Source organism: Megalobrama amblycephala, linkage group LG17 (genome assembly GCF_018812025.1).
Source record: "Megalobrama amblycephala isolate DHTTF-2021 linkage group LG17, ASM1881202v1, whole genome shotgun sequence".
In the NCBI taxonomy this organism is placed as follows: Eukaryota; Metazoa; Chordata; class Actinopteri; order Cypriniformes; family Xenocyprididae; genus Megalobrama; species Megalobrama amblycephala.
In genome coordinates, this window is record NC_063060.1 from 21,654,363 (window position 1) to 21,677,273 (window position 22,911).

General features: G+C 37.4%; 1 protein-coding gene across 9 annotated transcripts in view; it reads left to right on the forward strand.

Moving 5' to 3' along the window:
* Window positions 1–22,911, forward strand: part of LOC125249983 (adhesion G protein-coupled receptor L2-like) — a 135,790-nt gene that overhangs the window by 91,501 nt on the left and 21,378 nt on the right. For all 9 annotated transcript variants that reach the window (XM_048162251.1, XM_048162256.1, XM_048162253.1 and 6 more), the window contains 6 exons: window positions 8,792–8,914; window positions 9,398–9,603; window positions 10,642–10,818; window positions 14,142–14,351; window positions 17,146–17,366; window positions 18,075–18,141. In XM_048162251.1, the coding sequence (XP_048018208.1) occupies window positions 8,792–8,914; window positions 9,398–9,603; window positions 10,642–10,818; window positions 14,142–14,351; window positions 17,146–17,366; window positions 18,075–18,141 (1,004 nt within the window). The remainder of the gene's footprint in view (window positions 1–8,791; window positions 8,915–9,397; window positions 9,604–10,641; window positions 10,819–14,141; window positions 14,352–17,145; window positions 17,367–18,074; window positions 18,142–22,911) is intronic.

The following is a 22,911-nucleotide window of genomic DNA, read 5'->3' on the forward strand; positions in this document are numbered from 1 at the left end:
TTGCTAATGTGTTCATTAACTCATATGTTTTGTCAAATTAATCATATACGCACAACGCAAACATACTATTGAACTAGCAAATTCACAAGTGAACTTGAATTAAGTTGCGTGCTAGTCAGAATGTGAACATCATGCTGTGAATTTTCCACAACAACGCACTATTACAATAGTGTACTCTGTGTAAAATTTCAGTGTTTTGTTAAATGTTTATGGATCAAAGACATTTAGATGTCTGCGTCAATAGAAATTGTGATTTTATATACATAGAAAGCACATTAAAATGTCTACTTTTAAGGTTTCAAATAAATTTTGGAAAAATAAAATGTCAAAATGTGGGTTAATGTTCCATTGTCATTCAGTGTAACACTTATATTTATGTAAAAATTTAAACAACATACTTATTCTGATATGTATGTATTAAAATATTTAAAAGAGTAAGTGAGCATACTAAATTTTATTGCAATTTAAATGAGTAAAAAATTCTTGCTGACAAATGGGCAAAATCTAGGATAGTGGCAAAGTATAAAAATGTAAAATTATAAGTAATTAGCATTTAGGGTATATATGTATGGTAATATGGTATGAATGTATTTTTGGTTGTAAATATCCCTGACATGATTGTTACACTGAATGACATTTTAGTGGGTGTCTTCTGTAAATCATGGTAAAAATGTATATTTCATTTTTGCTCAGGGAAAAAAAAAAAAAAACTAATTAAACAGGACCCATTCTGATGCACTGAAAAACAACAACAACAATTCAAAGCTGTTTTGCACTTATTGTATTTTCATCTTTGACCCTTATACATGTTCAAAGGTTTCGGGTCAACAAGATTTTTTGTATTATTTAAAAAAAAAACCAGCAAAAAAACCCTTTTTAATCAGTAAAAATGCATTAAATTGATCAAGGGACAGTCAAGGTTGCAAAATATTTCTATTTCAAATAAATGCTGTTATTGTGAGCTTTAATCAAAGAATCCTGAAAAATAAAATGTATATCCCATTTTCCACAAAAATATGAAGCAGCACAGCTGTTTTCAACATTACTAATAATCAGAAATGTTTCTTTAGCAGCAAATCAGCATATAAGAATGATTTCTGGAGGATCACTGGTAACACTTAAGTATAGGGAACACATATAAACTATTAACTACGACTTTTCCCTGAATAACCTCCTAATTTACTGCTTATTAATAGTTAGTAAGGTAGCTGTTAAGTTAAGGTATTGGGTAGAATCAAGAATGTAGAATAAGGCATTAATATGTGCTTAATAAGTACTAATTAATAGCCAATATTCTAGTAATATGGTAATAAGCAACTAGTTAAAAGACCCCAATATTGGGCTACGCAATATTGGAAAAACAAGTAAGAGATTAACTTTTTCTGCAATATATATTGCAATATAAAGAAATACAGAAATGTTCACCTGAGCATTGTTCTAGAATGAGTGGGATGATTTTGTTGGGTAGTGCAAAATAAAAATTATTAAAAAAGCTATAAAAATATTTTTTTTATACCTGAAGACATGTTTAGTGCAATATTTGACACTAAAGACTGGAATAATGGCTAGTGAAAAATCTGCTTTGATCACAGGAATAAATTATTAGATTTTACAGTATATTCACAAAGAAAACAGTCATTTTAATTTACATTAATATTTCACAATATTGCTGTTTTTGCTGCATTTTGGATCAAATAAATGCACTCTCTAACAAAATCTTACTGACCCCAAACGTTTGAATGGTACTGCACATTAATATATAAAATGTTTGAATATTTGGTTTAATTTAGCTCTTTCTTGTCAACTTAAATGTTATTTTCATCAACTGAAAAAGTGAAAATTAATATGTTGAAATATTAACCAAACTAACAAGAGATGTTCATCAAAAGTCAATCTAGGACTGAAACAACTTTAACGATTAAAACAACAAATTAACACTGGAACTGGGAGGTTATGTTAGATTTTTCATTTCATACTTGTTTGCACTTTAAAATAAATGCATTTTTCCCCTTTGCAATAAATAACAATATATTATAATATGGCGTTATTTAAAAAAAAATCTGGTGTTCACTGATCTTTTTCTATAACTGAAATAATGCCTTTGGCGTTTTTGAAATATTTATTGGAAAAAAAAGAACTTTTCAGCCTTGTTGACAGCCCTGCTGCAATAAAAGTGTTGACATTGGTAGTAAAGGAAAACTTGAAAAACAGATAGTCTTTTTGTACATTGCTGCAGTGCGGATAGAACAGTTAAGTATCTGAAACAAGCATATTTAGGACCAGCTCCTCAGAGGTAAAGAAATCATATGGAGAGCAGCTCCATGATTAATTATTCAGGCGACTAGCATATTAGACAGTATGCAAATCAAACATACTGCAGCAGCTAAATGTCTTGAGCAGGTCTTGCTGTGGCAGTTTCATGTACCCTGTTCAGCTCTCTGAGCATTTTGGGATAATTAGGTTTGTGTTCATGTATGAATTTAAACTATGCTTATCTGAGCACAAATGTTTTGTTACTGTCTTTATCTGTTTGCTGTGGTCCTCTACAGCTGGAGAGCTTTATAACAATTTATTCAGTCATTAGATGTTCTTGGCTCCTAAAATGCATTTTATTAAAGCATTTTGTTTCTTATGAAGCTTTTGATTTTGTACACGCTTGGATTAAGAAGGTTTTTGCCGGATTAATGAATATGCTGTTCGTGTTGTATCAGGTGAAATTAAGCAAGGTCACAGTGAAGTGTGTTTCGGGCAGTTACAGGTTACAACTATGCATTTGCAGAGTCTTTTAGATGACTGTAACCAACACTGCTTTTGTTACCACACATCCGTCTCTGCAGATATCAGCTTTCCTGGTGAGTCTGTGGAATGAGCAGAAGAAACTAAGCAATACTACACAACACTAATGTCGTGCTGCTTAATTTAGCGAACCTTTCCCGGCAGATTCGATCTGGCCTCAAGAAATCATTGTGCTGATTGCTATTTACAGACAACAGATATGAGAATCTACTGTGAATAATGCAGGAATTTGAGGCTTTGACAGCTGTACAAGAGTTTACAGAGAATCTCATGTTGCTTTTGTCAGTTTGATTTCAGGCTGGATGTTGACCTTTCTTGAATTTGCTAACCAAGGTTTAGCATTCTTCTCTAGTTTTAAAAATCTACTTATAATCAGTTACTATCCTGCTCTGTATACTGTAATCTGGATTACATTAAAAAAATATGTACTTTTAATTAGATTGACGTTTTAAAATACTCCCAATCAGAATAGAGCTACTTTTTTATTGATTACATATTATTCACACAAGTAAAATATTAATAAATGTATTTATTCCCTTGAATTCTTCTTTATCAATTTTAAATTTACCATTCTAAAAAAAAAAAAAAGCTACCACTTGTATAAACCCAGGCTCATTGGAAAAATGTGCCTGTGTCGAAATTTCTACAAAATATTTTGCACATTTTGCATGTTTCGTGACTGTTTCAAAGTGACATGTCCAATGAGTGGCACTAAAAGCGTGTTAATTTTATCCGAAACAGATGAACATGTACCTGGAAGTTTTTTTTTTTTTTTTATGTTGGTTCTCTTACATATCCCGGGAGTTCAGAAATGAAATGTTACCTTTATTTCTATAGCCATATACAGTATCTCACAGAAGTGAGTACACCCCTCACATTTTTGTAAATATTTTATTATATCTTTTCATGTGACAACACTGAAGAAATTACACTTTGCTACAATGTAGTGTAGTGAGTGTACAGCTTTTATAACAGTGTAAATTTGCTGTCCCCTCAAAATAACTCAACACACAGCCATTAATGTCTAAACCGCTGGCCACAAAAGTGAGTACACCCCTTAATGAAAATGTCCAAATTGGACACAATGTGTCAATATTTTGTGTGGCCACCATTATTTTCCAGCACTGCCTTAACACTCTTGGGCATGGAGTTCACCAGAGCTTCACAGGTTGCCACTGGATTCCTCTTACACTCCATGACGACATCACGGAGCTGGTGGATGTTAGAGACCTTGCGCTCCTACACCTTCCATTTGAGGATGGAAGGTGCAGATGCTCAATAGGGTTTAGGGTTTAGGTCTGGAGACATGATTGGCCAGTCCATCACCTTTACCTTCAGCTTCTTTAGCAAGGCAGTGGTCGTCTTGGAGGTGTGTTTGGGGTCGTTTGCATGTTGGAATACTGCCCTGCGTCCCAGTCTCTGAAGGTAGGGGATCATGCTCTGCTCATTCATGGTTCCCTCAATGAACTGTAGCTCCCTAGTGCCGGCAGCACTCATGCAGCCCTAGACCATGACACTCCCACCACCATGGTTGACTGTAGGCAAGACACACTTGTCTTTGTACTCCTCGCCTGGTTGCCGCGACACACGCTTGACACCATCTGAACCAAGTAAGTTTATTTTGGTCTCATCAGACCACAGGACATGGTTCCAGTAATCTATGTCCTTAGTCCGCTTGTCTTCAGCAAACTGTTTGCGGGTTTTCTTGTGCATCATCTTTAGAAGAGGCTTCCTTCTGGGATGACAGCTATGCAGACCAATTTGATGCAGTGTGCAGCATATGGTCTGAACACTGACAGGCTGACCCCTTCAACCTCTGCAGCAATGCTGGCAGCACTCATACGTTTATTTCCCAAACACAGCCTCTGGATATGATGCTGAGCACGTGCACTCAACTTTGGTCGACCATGGCGAGGCCTGTTCTGAGTGGAACCTGTCCTGTTAAGGTGGTCTTGGCCACTGTGCTGCAGCTCAGTTTCAGGGTCTTGACAATCTTCTTATAGCCTAAGCCATCTTTATGTAGAGCAACAATTCTTTTTTCAGATCCTCAGAGAGTTCTTTGCCATGAGGTGCCATGTTGAACTTCCAGTGACCAGTATGAGAGGGTGAGAGTGATTGAAGGGGTGGTTAAGTGTTTTTTTTCTAGGCTTTATTGTGTTCTTGGGGCACAGTTTATCATGTCTTAATGCTTCGTTTTTTTGAAAACGCTGTATTTTTCATATATTTTACCTTTATTCTACACCTCTGTTTCCACTGTCATATGAACGGCTCGTTTGACTTCCTGCTACTATGAAGGCGCTCCCTCTGAAATACGCAATGTGCTCAGATTGGTTAGCAGGTTGGTAGCTGGCCCAGTGTATCGTGATTCGCTGAAGCGTCCGGACATGACACGCTCCTTACCATCCGTTGCTTCAGTCAAAATGTAAATAATGGCGTCTATATTGCTGTATCAAATTGAGCCCGAAATAGACCCAGATGAAGAGGGTCAAATGCAATCACGGCTTTTAAAGGACGTTTATGAATGGTATTTCATTTTGTATTTGTGTCAAAGTGTTTAGATAAGAGGTCACTGCTGTTTGTTAGCTTTCAATATACAGTTTTATCCTGATTAAAGCTTTACTGTTGCCGAATGCATGACTGAGTAGTCGCATTTTTGTAAAGGTAGCATTTAATTTATAGCATCAACAACTGTTTGTCTATGAACATAGAAGTTTGTTGGTGTTTGTAGAATTTAGCTAACTGGCTAGCGAAGCAAAAACAAGTTGCTCTTTGTATATGTCCTTGATGCAACCAAAAATAGCAACAGAATTATAGGTTTAAAAGACATGTACAAACAATAAAATGTACTTACAGTTTGAAGCCAATAAACAGCAGCTTCTGCTTTTAAAGTTGGAACTGTTTCATCTTTCAGTAATAGCCTTTGTGCATTCAGTAATAGCCATCCAACATTGAACTCGTGAAGCTGTCTTCAGTGCCGCATCCAGTGTAGAAAATATCACAGATTATAATGGGTTCTATTATCTTTTGACGTGTCGCGTGGTCCGGTGTACACAACTCTTCATTTCCACATGCTGCACCACACCCACTTTGTTGCGCGTTCCCAGGGGCGTGTTTTGAGGGTTTATAATGTCACCAACCCGTTGTACTCCAAAACGGGTTGTTTTTGTAGGCAGTAAACTGCCATAACTTTAAAAGACAATATCTCCGTTTGCATTGAACTTTCAGCACTGTAACTTTGCAGATACTGTTTATGCTCAACCAGCAACATTACACACTAACTAAAGTTAAAAAAGTGAAATCGCATTTAACCACCCCTTTAACACCAAATTTAACACACCTGCTCCCCATTCACACCTGAGACCTTGTAAAACTAACGAGTCACATGAGACCGGGGAGAGAAAATGGCTAATTAGGCCCAGTTGGGACATTTTCACTTAGGGGTGTACTCACTTTTGTGGCCAAGCGGTTTAGACATTAATGGCTGTGTGTTGAGTTATTTTGAGGAGACAGCAAATTTACACTGTTATACAAGCTGTACATTCACTACTTTACATTGTAGCAAAGTGTAATTTCTTCAGTGTTGTCACATGAGAAGATATAATAAAATATTTACAAAAATGTGAGGGGTGTACTCATTTCTGTGAGATACTGTACCAATCACAACACACTGATCCAGCCGACCAATCACAGAACATTGTACTTTTCAGAAGTTTCACAGAGACAGGAACTAAACCGAGCGTTACTGACAGACTGGGAAGAGAGGAGCTGCAACAAATGTAAAAGTATGGGGAAAATAATGAGCTTTTGAACATTCAAGCATGAAATCCTATTCTTGTAGAGGCCAAAAACAAATCAAGGGCAAATAGCTCCTCTTTAAATTTTAGCGCTTAAAGTGCTTATAGGCATCAGGAGTAGAGTCCATAGAAAAAAAAAAAAAAAGTCAAGATTGGGGTTGAGCTATTATCTTGAGTGCGTGTCAAAAGGGTGGATATTTGTAATATTCATGTATGCATTCATCACTGGTGAAGTGCTGAAACCGAATAGGTTTAGCTCCGGTCTCAGCATGTGACGGCCTTTAACCATTCACATAGTAAGAATACAAGCCAGGCCCCTGCAAGTGGAATTTATTAGTAATATGATCTCATTCATATAAGTCAGCTTTGTGCACTCATCTGTCATTTCACTATGTAGGCCTTTGGATTACTGCAGACCCACCAACCCCCCCAAACCTTGGCTCAAAGCTTTTTCACTCCCTTGATTTTCACCTCAAAGCTTGTTTGTGTGCGTGTTTTTTGTTGTTGTTTTAATGGGTCATGAATCCCTAAAACACATTTTTTGAGATGTGAACAGAGATGTGCACATCTCTGAAAACACTAAAAGCACTCATGCATTTTATCAATAAGTGGAAATTGGTTATTTTTGCTTGCAATTTCGTTCTAACGGGTTGAAAAGCAAAGTCGAATGTGAGGTAGAAGTGTGCCTTTGGAGTGTGTGACTGGCTGCAGGCACAAATCTACGTTAGCTGGCCCTGAGCTAATCTCTGCTTTTATTCATGAGAATAAACTCTTTTAACCCAACCACTGCGCTATATTATCGCATTACAGTGGAGAATTCAAACAACATGCGGAGTGTGCATGAGAGCGGTTTCTGTGCGGAACGCCTCAGTGAGTTTAACAACGCTCACCTACGTGGATCTTATAGATCAGATACAGACCGGAGCGTGCACGTTTCAAGTTTTTTATGGACATATTTCTTACACTCTAGTGCTCTAAACATGAACCAGCACCGTGTATGCACACATATTTAATCATGTCTTCTTCAAATGAAATATTTGTGCAAATAAGGACACTGATACAGCCGTACGTCGTGAACGTGATAACATGATGGATTATTCTGATATACAGAAGAAAATGATCTAAATGGAAAATTCAAAGAATTGGCAAAAAAGTAACTGTGTTAAACTGATGTGTTTTTTTTGTTTAGAGACTGTAGTGCTCTTAAATATATTGAAAATATTATCTGACCTTCCGCGTTTCTCCCTTGTTTTGGCAGTTTGTTGTTATATACTGTAGGGTTAGATTTTTAAAATGCATCAAGGTGCCCTCAACTCTGTTTTTTTTTTTCTTCCCCCTCCCGTTGACACATTTAAATATTCATGTGTCTGTATAATGAGTGTGTTGCAGGTCTGTGTTTTATTGTTACACACACACACACACACACACCCTGCCACTCTTCCACAGCTTTACATGCCCATTCCTTGAGACTTTTTCCAACTCTGAGATGTGAATGACAGGCTAAAACAGGTGGCTTTCATGACACTTTAAATTTGTTCACGATTGTAACGTCTGATATCAGGATATTAGATAGTCTTTCATCATTTATACAATCCAAAATCATATCATTGTTTTCTTTTGGTGTCAGAAAAAGAGAATGCCCTGACTGCTCTTGTATATACTTTGAAAGTGAATGAAGATGGGGTCTGTCAAGCCGTAGCTCTCAGATCTCTTGCTTTCACATCAAAAGGGAAATGAATGTCAGAAATCACAATACTCAAAGTGGTGGCTGTATAAGAAAAAGGATGTGTCATCTTTCAGTTAAAGGTGCCAATTTTAGTAGAAGGTAATGAAGTAGCTTTTTTTTCCTTCTTTAATTTAGGCACATGAGAAAATATTCTCTGCTTACTAGAGAATACACGTTTTTATTCTCTGCCTCTCGTTTGAAAATTATATGATGTGGTACAAATGCAGCTTTGAAGAGAATTAGTTGGCTGTGGCCTGAGGAGCATTAGGAAAACTTGAAACAAACACAGTTCTATTGCTTTCTTCTCAATTCAGTCTCTTATGTACACACTGTCTTGTTTAAATTAAATTACCTCACATAGACTTAATGAGTCCTTGATTTCCATCTGACAGAAGAATGTGAGAACTTCCAGAGCAGTTTATGCAACAGCAATTGTTTATCATTTTGTTTCAATCTGATTTATTTCTTCATTCAGTGTTGGACGTGTATGTGTTGAGCACTGATGGCCAAATTCAGGACTTCAGGTTTCCACAGACCAGCAAAAGAGGAGCCACAATTCACCTCTCAGCAAATATGGTCAAGCTAAACAGTAAAAACGGTAAATAAATGCAAGATTATGGTATTTTAAATGCTTGAATGAAGCTACTTCAGATGCTTAATGAAGTCAATGATTTTCCTGATCTGTAGGATGTAATATAGGCCATAAACACTCTGCACAAGTACTTAGTGCATTGCAAGTTACTGTTATACACATTTTACATGCATTCTTGTGTTACTATGTCTGTAATAAACATCAGGACTCAAGGGTACCATTGTGTATCCTTCCACATGTTTTGTTATTCTGGTTGCTAGCAAAAAAAATGCTTGTAAGATCTTACTTGTTCAACATTCTCTTTGATCTATTATGACGGTAAAAGAGAAAGTCCAAAATAAGAAAGAAAATGTTATAGATATTTTGAGAAGGAAAATGAAACCCTATAGCCATTTTACCTGAATGGTTTGAAAGAGAAGTTCTGTTTCGTCAATTGCAATTCCAACAAGAAATTACATAGTATCTTCTCTCATCGTTTATTTTCTCAAGGTATTGCCAAGCTGGTTTTTGTCCTTTATAAGCACTTGGGGCATTTCCTCAGTACGGAGAACGCCACGGTGAGACTGATGGGTGAGGGCGGAGTCAGAAACCACACCCTGACTGTCAACTCCCACATCCTCTCCGCCTCCATCAATAAAGAATCCAGCCGTGTGTTTGTGGCGGAACCAATCATCTTCACACTGGAGCATTTGGATGTAAGAAATCAAATTAAGACTGTTAGTCTTTTAATGTTATTTTTGTTAGTTGTTTTTTTTCTTTTCCCACAGGTATTGGTGCTTTATTTTCATCAGAGTATAAAAAGAAGAAAGATTTTAAAAATCGTTCACGTTTCAACTGCTAAATATTTGGAAACTGGTATTTGGCCTTATTGTTATTTAAAATATGAGGCATGCTATTTTGAATTGGCAAGTAATCCATGCCCTCTGATTCTAGGATTTGAGTTAAGGTTAGAGTTAAACCTTGAAAAACATTCTTAACTCTTTCCCCACCACTGACAAAAATTTCCGTCATTTATGACTTACCCGTCATTGACGGGTTTTTCCGGCATTCCGTGTTTTCACTGTTATACGGTAGAGGGCGCTGTTACAGATCTTCTTAAATAGTACAGCATCTCCAGATCCAAAAACAAATAAAAAGAAGATCTCCGTAAACCAGGAAGAGCAGATAAACATTGCTTGCTTATGTTGTAAGCTAACGAGATCATCAAATATTAAAACGGCATATAGATCAAAACTTCGTAACGTTACTGAAGGAAATGTCGAGTTTATGAGTGTGAAGCTTTGGGGGTGTTGATGGATTCTATCTACTCCATCTATGTTTTTGTTATCATTCTGAATCCCATCCAGATGAAAAAAAAGTCAAAAGTTTTTTTTTTTTTTTTTTTAATTACCCACATTCAAGTATTCGATATAAAAAGAATGAAAGAAGTTTTGTTTAAAAGCAGAGGCTCTGTTTTTTCTTTTGATATATTGACTGTTTACATATTCATTCAACAGAATATTCTGGGGGGCATGGAAATTTGTGAATATGATCAAAAAATGTTGGTGCTGACTGGCAACTATAAAATAAAACGCTGGTCGGGGAAAGAGTTAATAGAGATTGTTGATCAAGGAAAACATACTGTTTGGGTATAAAACATTTATGACTTTGTTATTGGGAGGTTTAAATCTCAAAACCTTACAGATGTCACCCATCACATGCAAATAAAATTGACATGTTTCTTCATTTATCAGACTGAGAACTACTTCAACCCAAACTGCTCATTTTGGAACTATTCAGAGCGGAGCATGGTAGGATACTGGTCAACACAAGGCTGCAAACTCCTAGCAACAAACAAGACTCACACCACTTGTTCCTGCAGTCACCTGACTAACTTTGCAATCCTGATGGCCCATCGAGATGCACATGCGGTGAGTATCAATTGGTCCCAGACCTGCCCTGTGGTGGGACATCTGGTAGAGGAAATCAATATGTAGTTCAGTTATGTACAGTAATTATAAGTCACCAGCGATTCCTCAATGCCCATTTTCTGCTTTCTCCATGCTTTTCATATAACCATGAGTCTGTTGAGTTTTCTTATCTCTCTACAACAAAACAAATGAATATAATGGAGCACTTTCCTAATAATAATATAATTCTTAGTTTACTTTGATGAATGAAGCTCTTGTGTCAATAGTAGGTTTCTGGGAACAATGCAATTATATGTCAGTATGACATGAAAGCAGTAGCAATTGTCTGATAACACCAAACACTATATGATAGCGTAGTTATCGTTTTAAGCTGTAATGAATGTGGAAATTATGGGTTTTGTGGTGCAACTGCATCTTAAATCACAAATATGGAAGTACATTAATGACAAAAGTCTTGTATACCGTAGTCGAAGTGTTGAAGTGAATTTATAAGGGAAAATATATTAAGTGAAAAATATGTTTTTTTTTGTTTTTTAAAGAAACTGAATTTAGGCAGCTCAGAATTTGTTGTCGAAATGACAAAAACAAAATTGTCTGAAATGTTTTCAACTTAAATATTGACTTCTTAAATGCAAGCTGTGAAATAAAATGATAGATTTCAGCTCCCAGAAATGCAAGGAAAGCAGCTGCTTGTAAATTGATTAAGGTTAAGGTTTAGTTGTGTTGAACAAATCCAGCATTGAAATATATTTTTTTCATTGAATAATTAGTCTTTTCATAACCTTTTGCTACCATTGTTCCATAACACTATCTTTAAGTTCTTAGAAATTGCAGAAATGTGTGCGGTAAAGGTTTTTTTAATGCAAAAAAGGTGGATAGATATTCCGTATATTGTATTCAGTGCTTTTGAAAAAATCTTTGACAGTACTCACAAGATAGTCAAAGCTGTGCTGTAGGGTTGAGAATTGGAAATCATGCCAAATGAATCACATTATTTCCATAGTTTGAACAAATCCATCCGATAATTCAACCAATACCTACAGTGCTGGAGAAACCAATTAAAAGCTTCAGATACTGGTCTGATGTGAACCTAAACAACATGCATCTGAAACAAATGAGGGGGGATGTAATCCCTGGTCTCAAGTACATCGACATTACTGCTCACCCAGGAAAGACAGGGCAGAAACCCAAATTGGAGGCACCAAAGTTTCACCTTCCCTGTCTTTCTGGCCAATTACCTTCTACAAGGTCACCCTTTCACAGGTCAACAAGCTGGACAGTTTGATTAGCTCACACATGAGGAAGTGGCTTGGATTACGAAGATGTCTCAGCATGATGGGACTGTATGGAAACAGGGTAATTTCACTCCCAATTACAAGACTTACAGAGGAAAACAAATGTGCTAAAGTTAAGTTAGACATATTTAGACAGTCCAATGATATTGTTGTGGGAGAGCCCACTCCAATCCTATAATAACAGAAGGAAATGCAATCTAGCATTAGCAATCCATGACACAAAATCAGCCCTTTTACACCGGGACATTGTTGGCCAGGTACAACACGAAAGAATGGATTTTGGACTAGGACAAACCAAGACCACCAGGCAAAAGGCAACACTATCTGAATGTCGACAACTTGTGGTGGAGGATGTATGCCATCAAGAAGTGAATAGGATCACTAAAGCCGTATCTTAAGCCAAGCAAGACTGCTGGATGAGATGGGAGGGCATTGAATTACCTGGAAAGACCTGTGGAATTCCACCTGTGGAGGAATATAGAATGAGTTTAGCAGATGTCCAGCAGACAAACAATAAAGGCATTCTTGCAGGCCACCAAGCGAGGCAGTCATTGGCTATGGCTGAAAAGGAGGAACACCACAAGGTCCAACAATTGAGCACTGTAAGAGACCAAAAAGTGGCTTGGGGACATACATCTGAGCTTGATCAGCCCACTGCTTGTTACTAGATGGCTCCTCTCAGTGTTAAGGCAGGAACACACCAAGCCGACGGTCGGCCGTTGGGCAGTTTTTCTTCGTCGGCCGACTAAGTGTTCTCAGTGTGTTCTGCACCGTCGGCTGAAGGTGGTCCTCGTCTGCTTTTTTTTCGGCCGATTCGAAATATTGAATCGGCATTGGAGCTCGTCGGTCCATCGGGCCATCTGATCTTTCTGATTGGCTGTTCAGCTACTGCCACCTGCTGGTTCGGAAAGGCATTTCATCTCACGCAGGCGCAGAACTGACGTGCCACTTGGCCGTCGGCTGTTTAGCGTTGGTTTGGTGTGTCAGGCCAACTTTGGACACAGATGCTGCCGACGTGAGCCAACCCCGCAGTCTGCTTTTGTTGCCACTAGTTCGTCAGCGTCGGCTTGGTGTGTTCTGGCCTTTAATCTTTGTGTCATGGCAGTCGTGCGTTTGGAGCAGTCATTAGCAATGGCTGAAAAGGAAGAACACCAATTGGGCCAATAGCTGATTAGAACATTCCTCATTTAAATGAAATGCTGGTCTACAGGGATTGTTGCACCTAGTCTTACTAACTAATCGAAATGTGTCAGTTAAATAGTCACGCAAAATTGTAATGATCTCGCTTTTTTTTTTTTTATTATTTATGATCAATTTTTATCCTGATTTAAACAGTCATAATTTAATGCAGTGTCATTGAAGAGACAAGCCAACTGAACATTCAAGAAATGACATTAAGTGTTTTCATGCAAACAGCCTTTTCAGTAAATATAAAAGAATTGTTTTTTGTTTGGACGACATGTGAACTGAACCTGTTGTTAATATAAAATCATCGTAGGCTTTTTTTATTTAAAAAAAAAATCTAGTTACGCTATGTGTGAACAAAGGCATAAGATGAATGATTTGAGCTCAATGTAAAAATGTCTTTAGCTTTTTTTAAAATAAAGTTGTGTATTGAGCTATGCATGAACAAAGATGTAAGATGGATGCTATAAGAACTAGGAGTTTTGAACGGTCTTATTTAAGACGCCTGCTGTCAAACCCTCACTCTATTCCAGATGTGAGCTTCCATTTTAATCAATGTAACTGTCTCCACTGGAACTGAATTTTGTTGCTGATGTGTGAATAGTAGAAATATATATAAAAGATGGAAGGTCGTTGCATGGGTGACTAGCAGATGTGATACATTTACTGGAAAAGGTAATTTTCTTTTTTTTTTTTTTTGCATTTGAAACTGGGCCAGTTTTTCTAGTCTCTACACATTCGAAAACAAAAAGCCAATTCTCACTTATTATATTCTAAAAAGTGAAGCATTAGAGTTAAGTAGAACATGGCATAACTGTTAATGCAAATTTTTTATTTTTCAAGGGTGAGGGGAGCATTCACGAGCTCCTGCTGACGGTTATCACACGGATGGGCATTGCTGTCTCGCTTGTCTGCCTTGCCATTAGCATTTTCACCTTCTGCTTCTTCCGTGGCCTGCAGAATGACCGCAACACCATCCACAAGAACCTCTGCATCAACCTCTTTATTGCAGAGCTTCTCTTTCTTGTAGGCATCAACATGACCGAACCTCCAGTGAGTATACTTCCTAAATTATAATACTGAAAATGTTTTCTGTAAAGCTGCTTTGAAACAATATATATTGTGAAAAGCACTATACAAATAAACTAAAATGTTTTTGTTGTAACGATGTAGCGGTTATTAATCAATTTATGGGTGGAATATGAATATAATAATTCATAAGGTTTTATGAATTATTATGCACATACCGACCCAAGGGGGGGATTAAACATATATTGTGAATCAATTATAATGAATTATAATTGATTATATATGTGATTAGTTCAGGTTCAATAATTATTTAGAGAAACTACCAGCTCGTCCAGCAAACCGCTGCTTCTCATAGAATATTATGAACGGAGTTATTCTCTGGCCATGAGAATAACTTGCTATTATAGCATCAAAGCATAAAACGATTGAAAAACGTTAAAGTGACTTGGTCTTCAGTTGAAAGAACAAACAGAACAATCGAGCGTGAATAACGTTTTAATATATGCAAACTACGAATACAGAGGTTATACGTCTAAATATATATACAAGAATATACACACGTATGTACAAGAGTGGAAGTAGAGAAGGAAAGAGAGAAGGCAAGTAGCAAACTTACAAAACAGTCCTTGAAGCCAGCACGGAAATCAGTTTCATCATCTAAGATTGAGAAACGGCAGCATTGGTTGTGCGTGTCGAATTTCAGTTTAGCGCTGGTGCAGTTCGTTGGCTTCTTCCGTTCCGCGGGAAGCTTTGAACTGAGGACTTGAGAGTGAGTTTCGCTGGAAGATGGCGGTCCCGAAGATGAGCGCGATGGCAGCGCGTGGTCAACGGAGACGTCCGGGAGAGACGTGCACGAGGGCTCGTGAGACAATCGGGAGACCAAGGACTTCCGTGTGTGTCATTGGCCTTATGGAAACCCAAGCTAACACACCTCCAGAATTGTAGCGGCGCAATAGATGCGCAGCACTATTTGGTGGGCAAAGTTCCTTTGTTTCCACTCCAAGCTGAACCTTTGCATCAACCTCTAATAACTATCAGATCGGATTTCGAGATGGAGTGCTTTCTTCACAATATCATTAAACACATAGAAAAATGCATTTGTCAGCTATGTGACCTATCTCAGTGAATAGCTCGAGTCCAGAGCTTTACAGAGAGATCAAACTCGATAGATCAGAAAGGCATAGAAAAGAAGTTATGGTTTACAGACAAAATTTCATCATTAAAAGCACACTAGCACAAATACACTCATTTAAACACTAGGAAACATGCATACGCTCTAAATACATGATGGATATATTTTGGCATAGTTGTATTTTACATATACAGTCAAAAGTGTATGTTTGTGTGTTTCTGTATGTGTTTGTGTGTGGGTGTGTGTGTGTGTGTTGGAATGTTTCTGGACAGTCTCTGGGGGGTAGTGCTCCTTTGAAGTCACCAAAGTGTGGAAGTTGGAGTTTTCTGTTTACCCTCACGGGTCCACAAACCTGCCGAAGTCACAGCCGGCCGGAGCCGATTTAGTGATTTACAAACACAGTTCATCAGGTTAAAAGCGTTCTGAAAACTCCAAAGTTTATTGATTATCCTGATACGTGTGCATATGCTACATTGTAGTATATCAGTTTCAACCCTAGTAAGCTGCAACATTTTTGACTTAGGCACTCCCACAAGAGCCACCACAACCCACAGCGATATAATGTGGTTAAGTAGAAATTCCTACTGGCAACCAACAGAATGGCAACTTGCCAAACTCTAGTCAGTGTGAGGACCTTAAAGGGTTAGTTCACCCAAAAATTAAATTCCTGTCACTCACTCTCATGTCGTTTCAAACCCGAAAGACCTTCGTTCATCTTCAGAACACAAATTAAGACATTTTTGATGAAATCCAATTTTTATCTCCCATAGAAAGCAACGAAATTACTACATTCAAGGTCCAGAGAATAGTCAATTAAAATAGTCAACGTGACTACAGTGGTTCAACCTTAATGTTATGAAGCGACGAGAATACGTCTTGTCTTTATTTTATTTTTTTGGGTGCAAAAAGTATTCTCGGTGCTTCATAACATTAAGGTTGAACCACTGTAGTCATGTTACTTTCTATGGGAGATGATAAAAAACACTCCGATTTCATCAAAAATATCTTAATTTGTGTTCCGAAGATGAATGAAGGTCTTGCAGATGTGGAACGACATGAGGGTGAGTAATTAATAACAGAAATTTCATTTTTGTGTGAACTAACCATTTAAGACCGCATCACTTGAACTTAACAATTTGCTACCATCAAACTAGAATCAACAGTGATTATTATCCAAAGAAGAGAACTTAACATTCCCTTATCATGAGGTGCAGTATTTGACCAAGTAATTTGACCAATGAAGGAGTTTAATGATGTTATTGACTATGAATAGAGTTTCAAATGGGTTAGGATACTGACTTAGTAAGGTCAATTTCTCACAAGGGTTTGGAACAAAAAATTTTTTGATACAGATTAAAAAAGAGAGACGTTAAAGATGTTCAGTAAGATGTTATAACAGGGGTCTCCAAACCTGCTCCTGGAAAAATACCCTCCTGCAGAGTTCAGTTCCAACCCTGCTCCAGCAGACCTGCCTGTACTTTTCAAGTAAACCTTGGTTAGGTGATTCAGGTCGGTTTGATTGGGGTTGGAGCTCAACTGCAGGACTATAGCTCTCCAGAAGCAGGATTGACTATCCCTGTGAAAGAGGTGTGAACACATTGGTTTAACTCAAATAACATTTTTGGTGAATAAAGTTCTTAAAAAACGGCTTTGAAGACTAAACTCCTCTAATTTCTTTCTGCGCAGATTATTTGCTCTGTGATTGCTGGACTTCTGCATTTCTTCTTTCTTGCGGCATTTTCCTGGATGTGTTTGGAGGGCGTTCAGTTGTTCCTCATGCTTGTGGAGGTCTTTGAGAGTGAATTCTCTAGACGAAAATACTATTATGCATCTGGCTACCTGTTCCCCTGTGTGGTGGTTGGCATTTCGGCAGCCATCGACTATAAGAGCTATGGGACGAGGAAAGCGTGAGTAATGTTCTTTGTTGATATAAAAATATTGAACTGTGCTTAAGGTCTTGCATTTAAATGCAAATACAGACCTGCATTGGTCTATTATGTCATTGATATTAATTACACAATTAGTCTCACTAGTAGAGACTGCGGTCCCACTTTATATTAGGTGTCTTTAACTACAGTGTACTTACATTTATATTAATCATTTGATACAATGCACTTATTGTGTACATACATGTTTTTACATTGTACTTATATTTTAAAAATGCCTTGCATGTAATTATATCTGTAATTAATTTCTGTAATTATATTAATAATTACACTGTTTACCCATCCCTTACACCTTGACCCACCCTTAAACCTACCCATACCACCAAACCTGTCCCTAAACTTACCTGTATCCACCTCAATAGCAGTACAAGTGTTTTGCAATATGAACACAATAAGTACATTGTACTTATTTTTTGATGCAAGTACATAGTAGTTAAGGCCACCTAATATAAAGTGGGACCGAGACTTCAAAACCTGAATGGGTGGGGTCAGATAAGGGAGACATTCAAAATGTTTACTGTTAGTGTGCCTCCAGAAACAGGGTTGGGAAATACTGATTTGGGGAATGTCATTCCATCCAATGAAAGTGGTTGTCACTCTCAAAACTTTGCAGTGTGTTCATAAGTAATTGCTTCTGTGGTGGTAATTTCCCTTTTTCCCTCTTTCTAGCTGTTGGTTGAGAGTTGATAATCATTTCATTTGGAGTTTCATCGGCCCTGTTACATTCATCATTATGGTAAGTTTTCACATTTAACACGACAACCTTTATTTAGGTGTTTAGAACTTCCTCTAGAAAGGTTACAAAAACATTGAAATTCCTTAAGTGATGTTGTACTTCATATTCACCAGTAAAGAGATATATTGGTGTTTTTTTGCATCATGTTGAATTGTGAGATATGCATCATAATGTCTATGTTTTTTTGAGATAATTGATAATACCCAACCCTGATGTGTATGCTGTGTTCCCATGTCTTGGTAACATATGCTGTTTTTCTGTAGTTCAGTAAGATAAGCTTTCTTTACATTGGGCAATAATTGATGCTGTTTTTTGTTGTTTCATTTTGATTGGTCAGTAATGTATACTGTCTTCCCATGGGTCAGTCGTTATTCATAGAGCGATCTCCTATTTACTTTCTATATTCCTGGAGAATGACTCCAGACCTGAAGGTTAAAATGGAATTTCAGTTCTTGAAAATGAAAGTATAGAGAAATGATTGTATGGAAATACAGTTTTCTTTGAAGTAAGTATTCAGACTTAATTCACTTCCTCCTTTGGCAGCGGTTATAGCCTCAAGTCTTTTTGGATATGATGTGACAAGCATTGCACACCTGAATTTGGGGATTTTCTACCATTTGTTTCAGCAGATCGTCTTCAGCTTTGTCAGGTTGGCTGTGGACAATCAGTGGGCAGCCATGTTGAGTTCTCTCCAGAGATGTTCAAATGGATTCAAGTCCATTATATTCCCTAAGCCTCTCTTGCATTCTCTTAGCTGTGTGATTAGGGTCATTGTCCTGTTAAAAGGTATACCTTCAGCCCAGTCCGAGGTCCTGAGTGTTCCTCAGGTTTTCCTTAAGGATATCTCTGTATTTTGCTACATTTAGTTTCTACCCTGCCCCAGTCCCTGCCTCTGAAAGGCACCCCCACAGCATGATACAACCATTATCTTTGGTTTTCTCCAGATATGATGCTTGTAATTGAAATTCATCAGACCAGAGAATTGTTTCACATAGTCTGGTAGTCCTTTGGGTGCTTTTTTTGGGCAAATGTGTGTATGGCCACTAAGACTGTAGTGATGGTTGTCCTTCTGCAAGTTTCTCCCATCTCCACACATGATCTCTGGAGCTAAACCAGAATAATCACTGAGTTCTTGGTCACTTCTCTTACCAAGGCCCTACTCCTCTGTTTGTTTTGGCTGGGTGGCCAGCTCTAGGAAGAGTCCTGGTTGTTGCAAACTTCATCAATTTAAGATGGAATTTAAAAATGTATGTAAACTGCAATTAAAAATGGAGAGCAATGTGCTTTGAGGAACCTTAATGCATATTTTTTGTAGCCTTCCCCAGATCTTGACAGAATTCTGTTTCTCAGTTCTCCAGGCAGTTTCTTTAACCTCATGACTCTGGTATGCATTTTCAGCTGTTCAGCTATGGATAGCTAAAGTTGTTATCATACTGATATGAATTATGGCATCACAATGGGGATAATATTTCATAGTATGAATGTTTTTTTTTTTCTCTCTCTCTCTGCCCAAAGATAGATAAAAATATGACCCAAGCCATTTTCCAAAAAATAGATGCCATTAGATGCTGAGATAATGAAGTTTAAAGTCAGTACTGTTTAGTTTATATTTTACAATATTTTGAATGTGGCTTTTCAGAACAGGAAACACACTTTATATTAGGTGTCCTTAACTACTTTGTACTTGCATTCAAGAACAAGTACAACGTATAGTGTTCATATTGTATTGCAAAACACTTGTGCTGCTATTAAGAGGTGGATAAGGGCAAGGTTAGGGACAGGTTTGGTGGTATGGGTAGGTTTAAGGTTGGGTTAAGGTGTAAAGGAATGCTCAGTGGTGTAATTATAGATGTAATTACATGCAAGTATTTAAAAAAAAAACATGTATGAACAGTGCATTGTATCAAATTATTTGCATCCCATGTACCTTCTGTGTCAGAGAGGTCACTTCCTGTAACCAGGAATTTAACACATGGGTGCATCACATATAAAGGTCATGTTTTACCCCAAAACTAGGAGTAAAAAGAAATTCTGGTAGGACCAATTCATAAATTGCATGTGACATTTTTTTTATGTGGCACTTGTTAGTTTGTAATTGTCATTCTCATTCATGATATCTTCGAGGATGGTCATATTTCATCTCAAAACCAAAAGAGAAAAAAAATAAGAAATTATATTTTGCATAAAGCCTATTTTAGGACATTTATATTTAATTAAGCAGATCCTCTCTGTACTCTCACAACCCATGAATTACAAATATATACAGTACTTCAACAGACGCAGTTAGAAGAGTAACTTGTCCTCTGAACACAAGCTGGTTTATATTAAACTTGTGCTTGATGGTCTATTTTGAGGAGTGGAAGGGTGAGATGGAGGAGGAGGCTGGGAGGCACAGAGGAGGGTTGAGGTGGTTCGGCTAGCCTGGCTTCCTCTTGTGCTGTGCCTGGCCTGCCTGGCTGTCTCGTCAGATCTGTGTCATCACTCCCAGCTGTGTTAAATGCATTCCTTAGCCTCTCCACTCAAGCCGGAGCAAAGCAGCTCCTGGTGGCTCAGCAGCAAACACTCAACAACACCATAATCAGTGATCTAAAGACCCACCCTCAAGCTCTCTCTCCATTAACCCTCACTTGTCTTTTTTTTTGTGTGTGTGTGTCAATTGACCTGTTTCTCTTACCGTTAGTAATTTCCTCTTCACCACAACTCTGTTCATATTTACTGCTAAATGAAAAAGTCTAACTTACTGAATTACCGGGTTGTGGGAAATAGGGTTGGGTATCATTTGAATTTTAGTTATTCCGATTCTGATTCTGCTTATCGATTCCAAAACTTATTGATTCCCAGTTTTTAACTCCAATATTGTAAAAAATGAAGTCAGACATTTAGATATCAAACATATTTATTATGTCTTTTTGCAAAACATTCTGTTGCAGCTGAATACCATGAACGAAAATCAGCAGCCTAAAGAACAACTAACTAATAAACTAGACTAACTAATATAAATTTCAAACATCATTAAAGACAACACAGTAATAAAATAAGAACAAATAAGCAAATTAGCAATAGCACAAATAAATACAACTGAAAGTTCAGAAATTGAAATCAAGTGTAAAATAACTGCAGAGTATAGAACAATCCTTATTAAAGTTACAAAAGTTATTCAGTCAAAATCATTGAGAGTGATTCTCTTTTTCTTTTCTTCTTTGATTAACAGTAATGACACAGACAGCAGGAGGTTTATTAGGCTGCTGTCACTTTAAGACCGAATGCATGGATCGAATATACTGTTAAGGCCTTTGCACACTGAGTCCGAAATTTTCGCATGCGTTTTTTCGTATTCGCAACCCAAAAAATTCGTCATGCACAGAGACCTTGCACACTGACTCCGATGCGTATTAATGAATGCGTTGTGGAAAAAAATCGCAAAACAAATCGCAAAACAATATAAAATGAAGTCTTCAAGCAGCAGTGAGCATGATTAGTTGTCTCCTCTATTCTTAAAAAGAGAAAAAGAAAGAGGAAATATTGGGTCCATTCAATCCCGAGATTGCATAGAGAGAAAGGAGAATTCACCTCATCAAGGAGCTGCGGGATTATCCGAGCGTTTCAAAGATTAGTTACTTCAGGATGTCAGTGGCTCTGTTTGATGCTTTACTACTGGCACAATATGTCTTTATATTCGGTCTCTTTGTATTCCTCACGTTGTTTGTCATTCAGTGCTACTGATTTGTGCCGTAGACGACGTGTATCAACTTGTCAGATGGCATTCTGGATTTTTGCGTTCGTGTACGTTGGCTCTGAATTGTCAAAACGTCTCTCAAAATGCGTGCCACGGATGCGAAAAACGCAGAAAATCGAACCTGATCCGAATATTTTTTTGACGGACGAAAGTTTCGGAGGCAGTGTGCAAACGCGATTGTCATAACGTGAGGTCGAATTAATTTTTTAACGTGCGAAAGTTTCGCATGCAAATTTCGGACTCAGTGTGCAATGACCTTTACACATGCATTTTCTTTCTCAACTGTTTATATTCACTTAAGACATAACTGACTGTGTTTACGAGGATATTTTGACATAATGTTGTGTGTATTTGTCCATTCAAGCACAAGATGAAGCCAAAGACAACTCGGTTCAGTATTTGTGCACTATATGAGAAGCAGCTTTTTGTGTGCACGCTCTGGATGTGCCCAGTACAGAATACAGCAAATTGAATTCTCTTTCGTGTCTTCTTACACTTGAATGGTTTGAAAACCCACATTCAAATACACACACAGTAAGCGCAATCGAATTTTTAACTTTATATCAAGTATCCGATTCCTGACCTTAAGTATCCGATTCCAGAATTGGAATTGATTTTCGATTCCCAACCCTAATGGGAAATTTGTTATACAACCACAGACTGTTGAAAACTGAAATTTGACTTGCGTTGTGTTGCGTTGACCAATATTTACCATTTACCAATCTCAAAAAAAAAAAGTTATTTCTGTTATTTTGACAAGTACAAATATATTTGATCTACAGCCTTTTTTAACCTCATTGGATGTGAATATAAGGATTCAAATAAAAGGGGAATAATCTAAATAAATTCCCTGCAAAAAAGACAGGGTGAAATGTGAATAAGGATTTGTGAAGAGAAATGAAAGAATACATGTAGTTAAGTGAAATAAATCATGCAATATTGCTAAATTCGTGAAAAAGTGAGGTGAGCAGCTCTTAAAACAGAATACAAAGCCGACATATGGCTTAATCCTGTTGGCTCACGTACCTCTCATT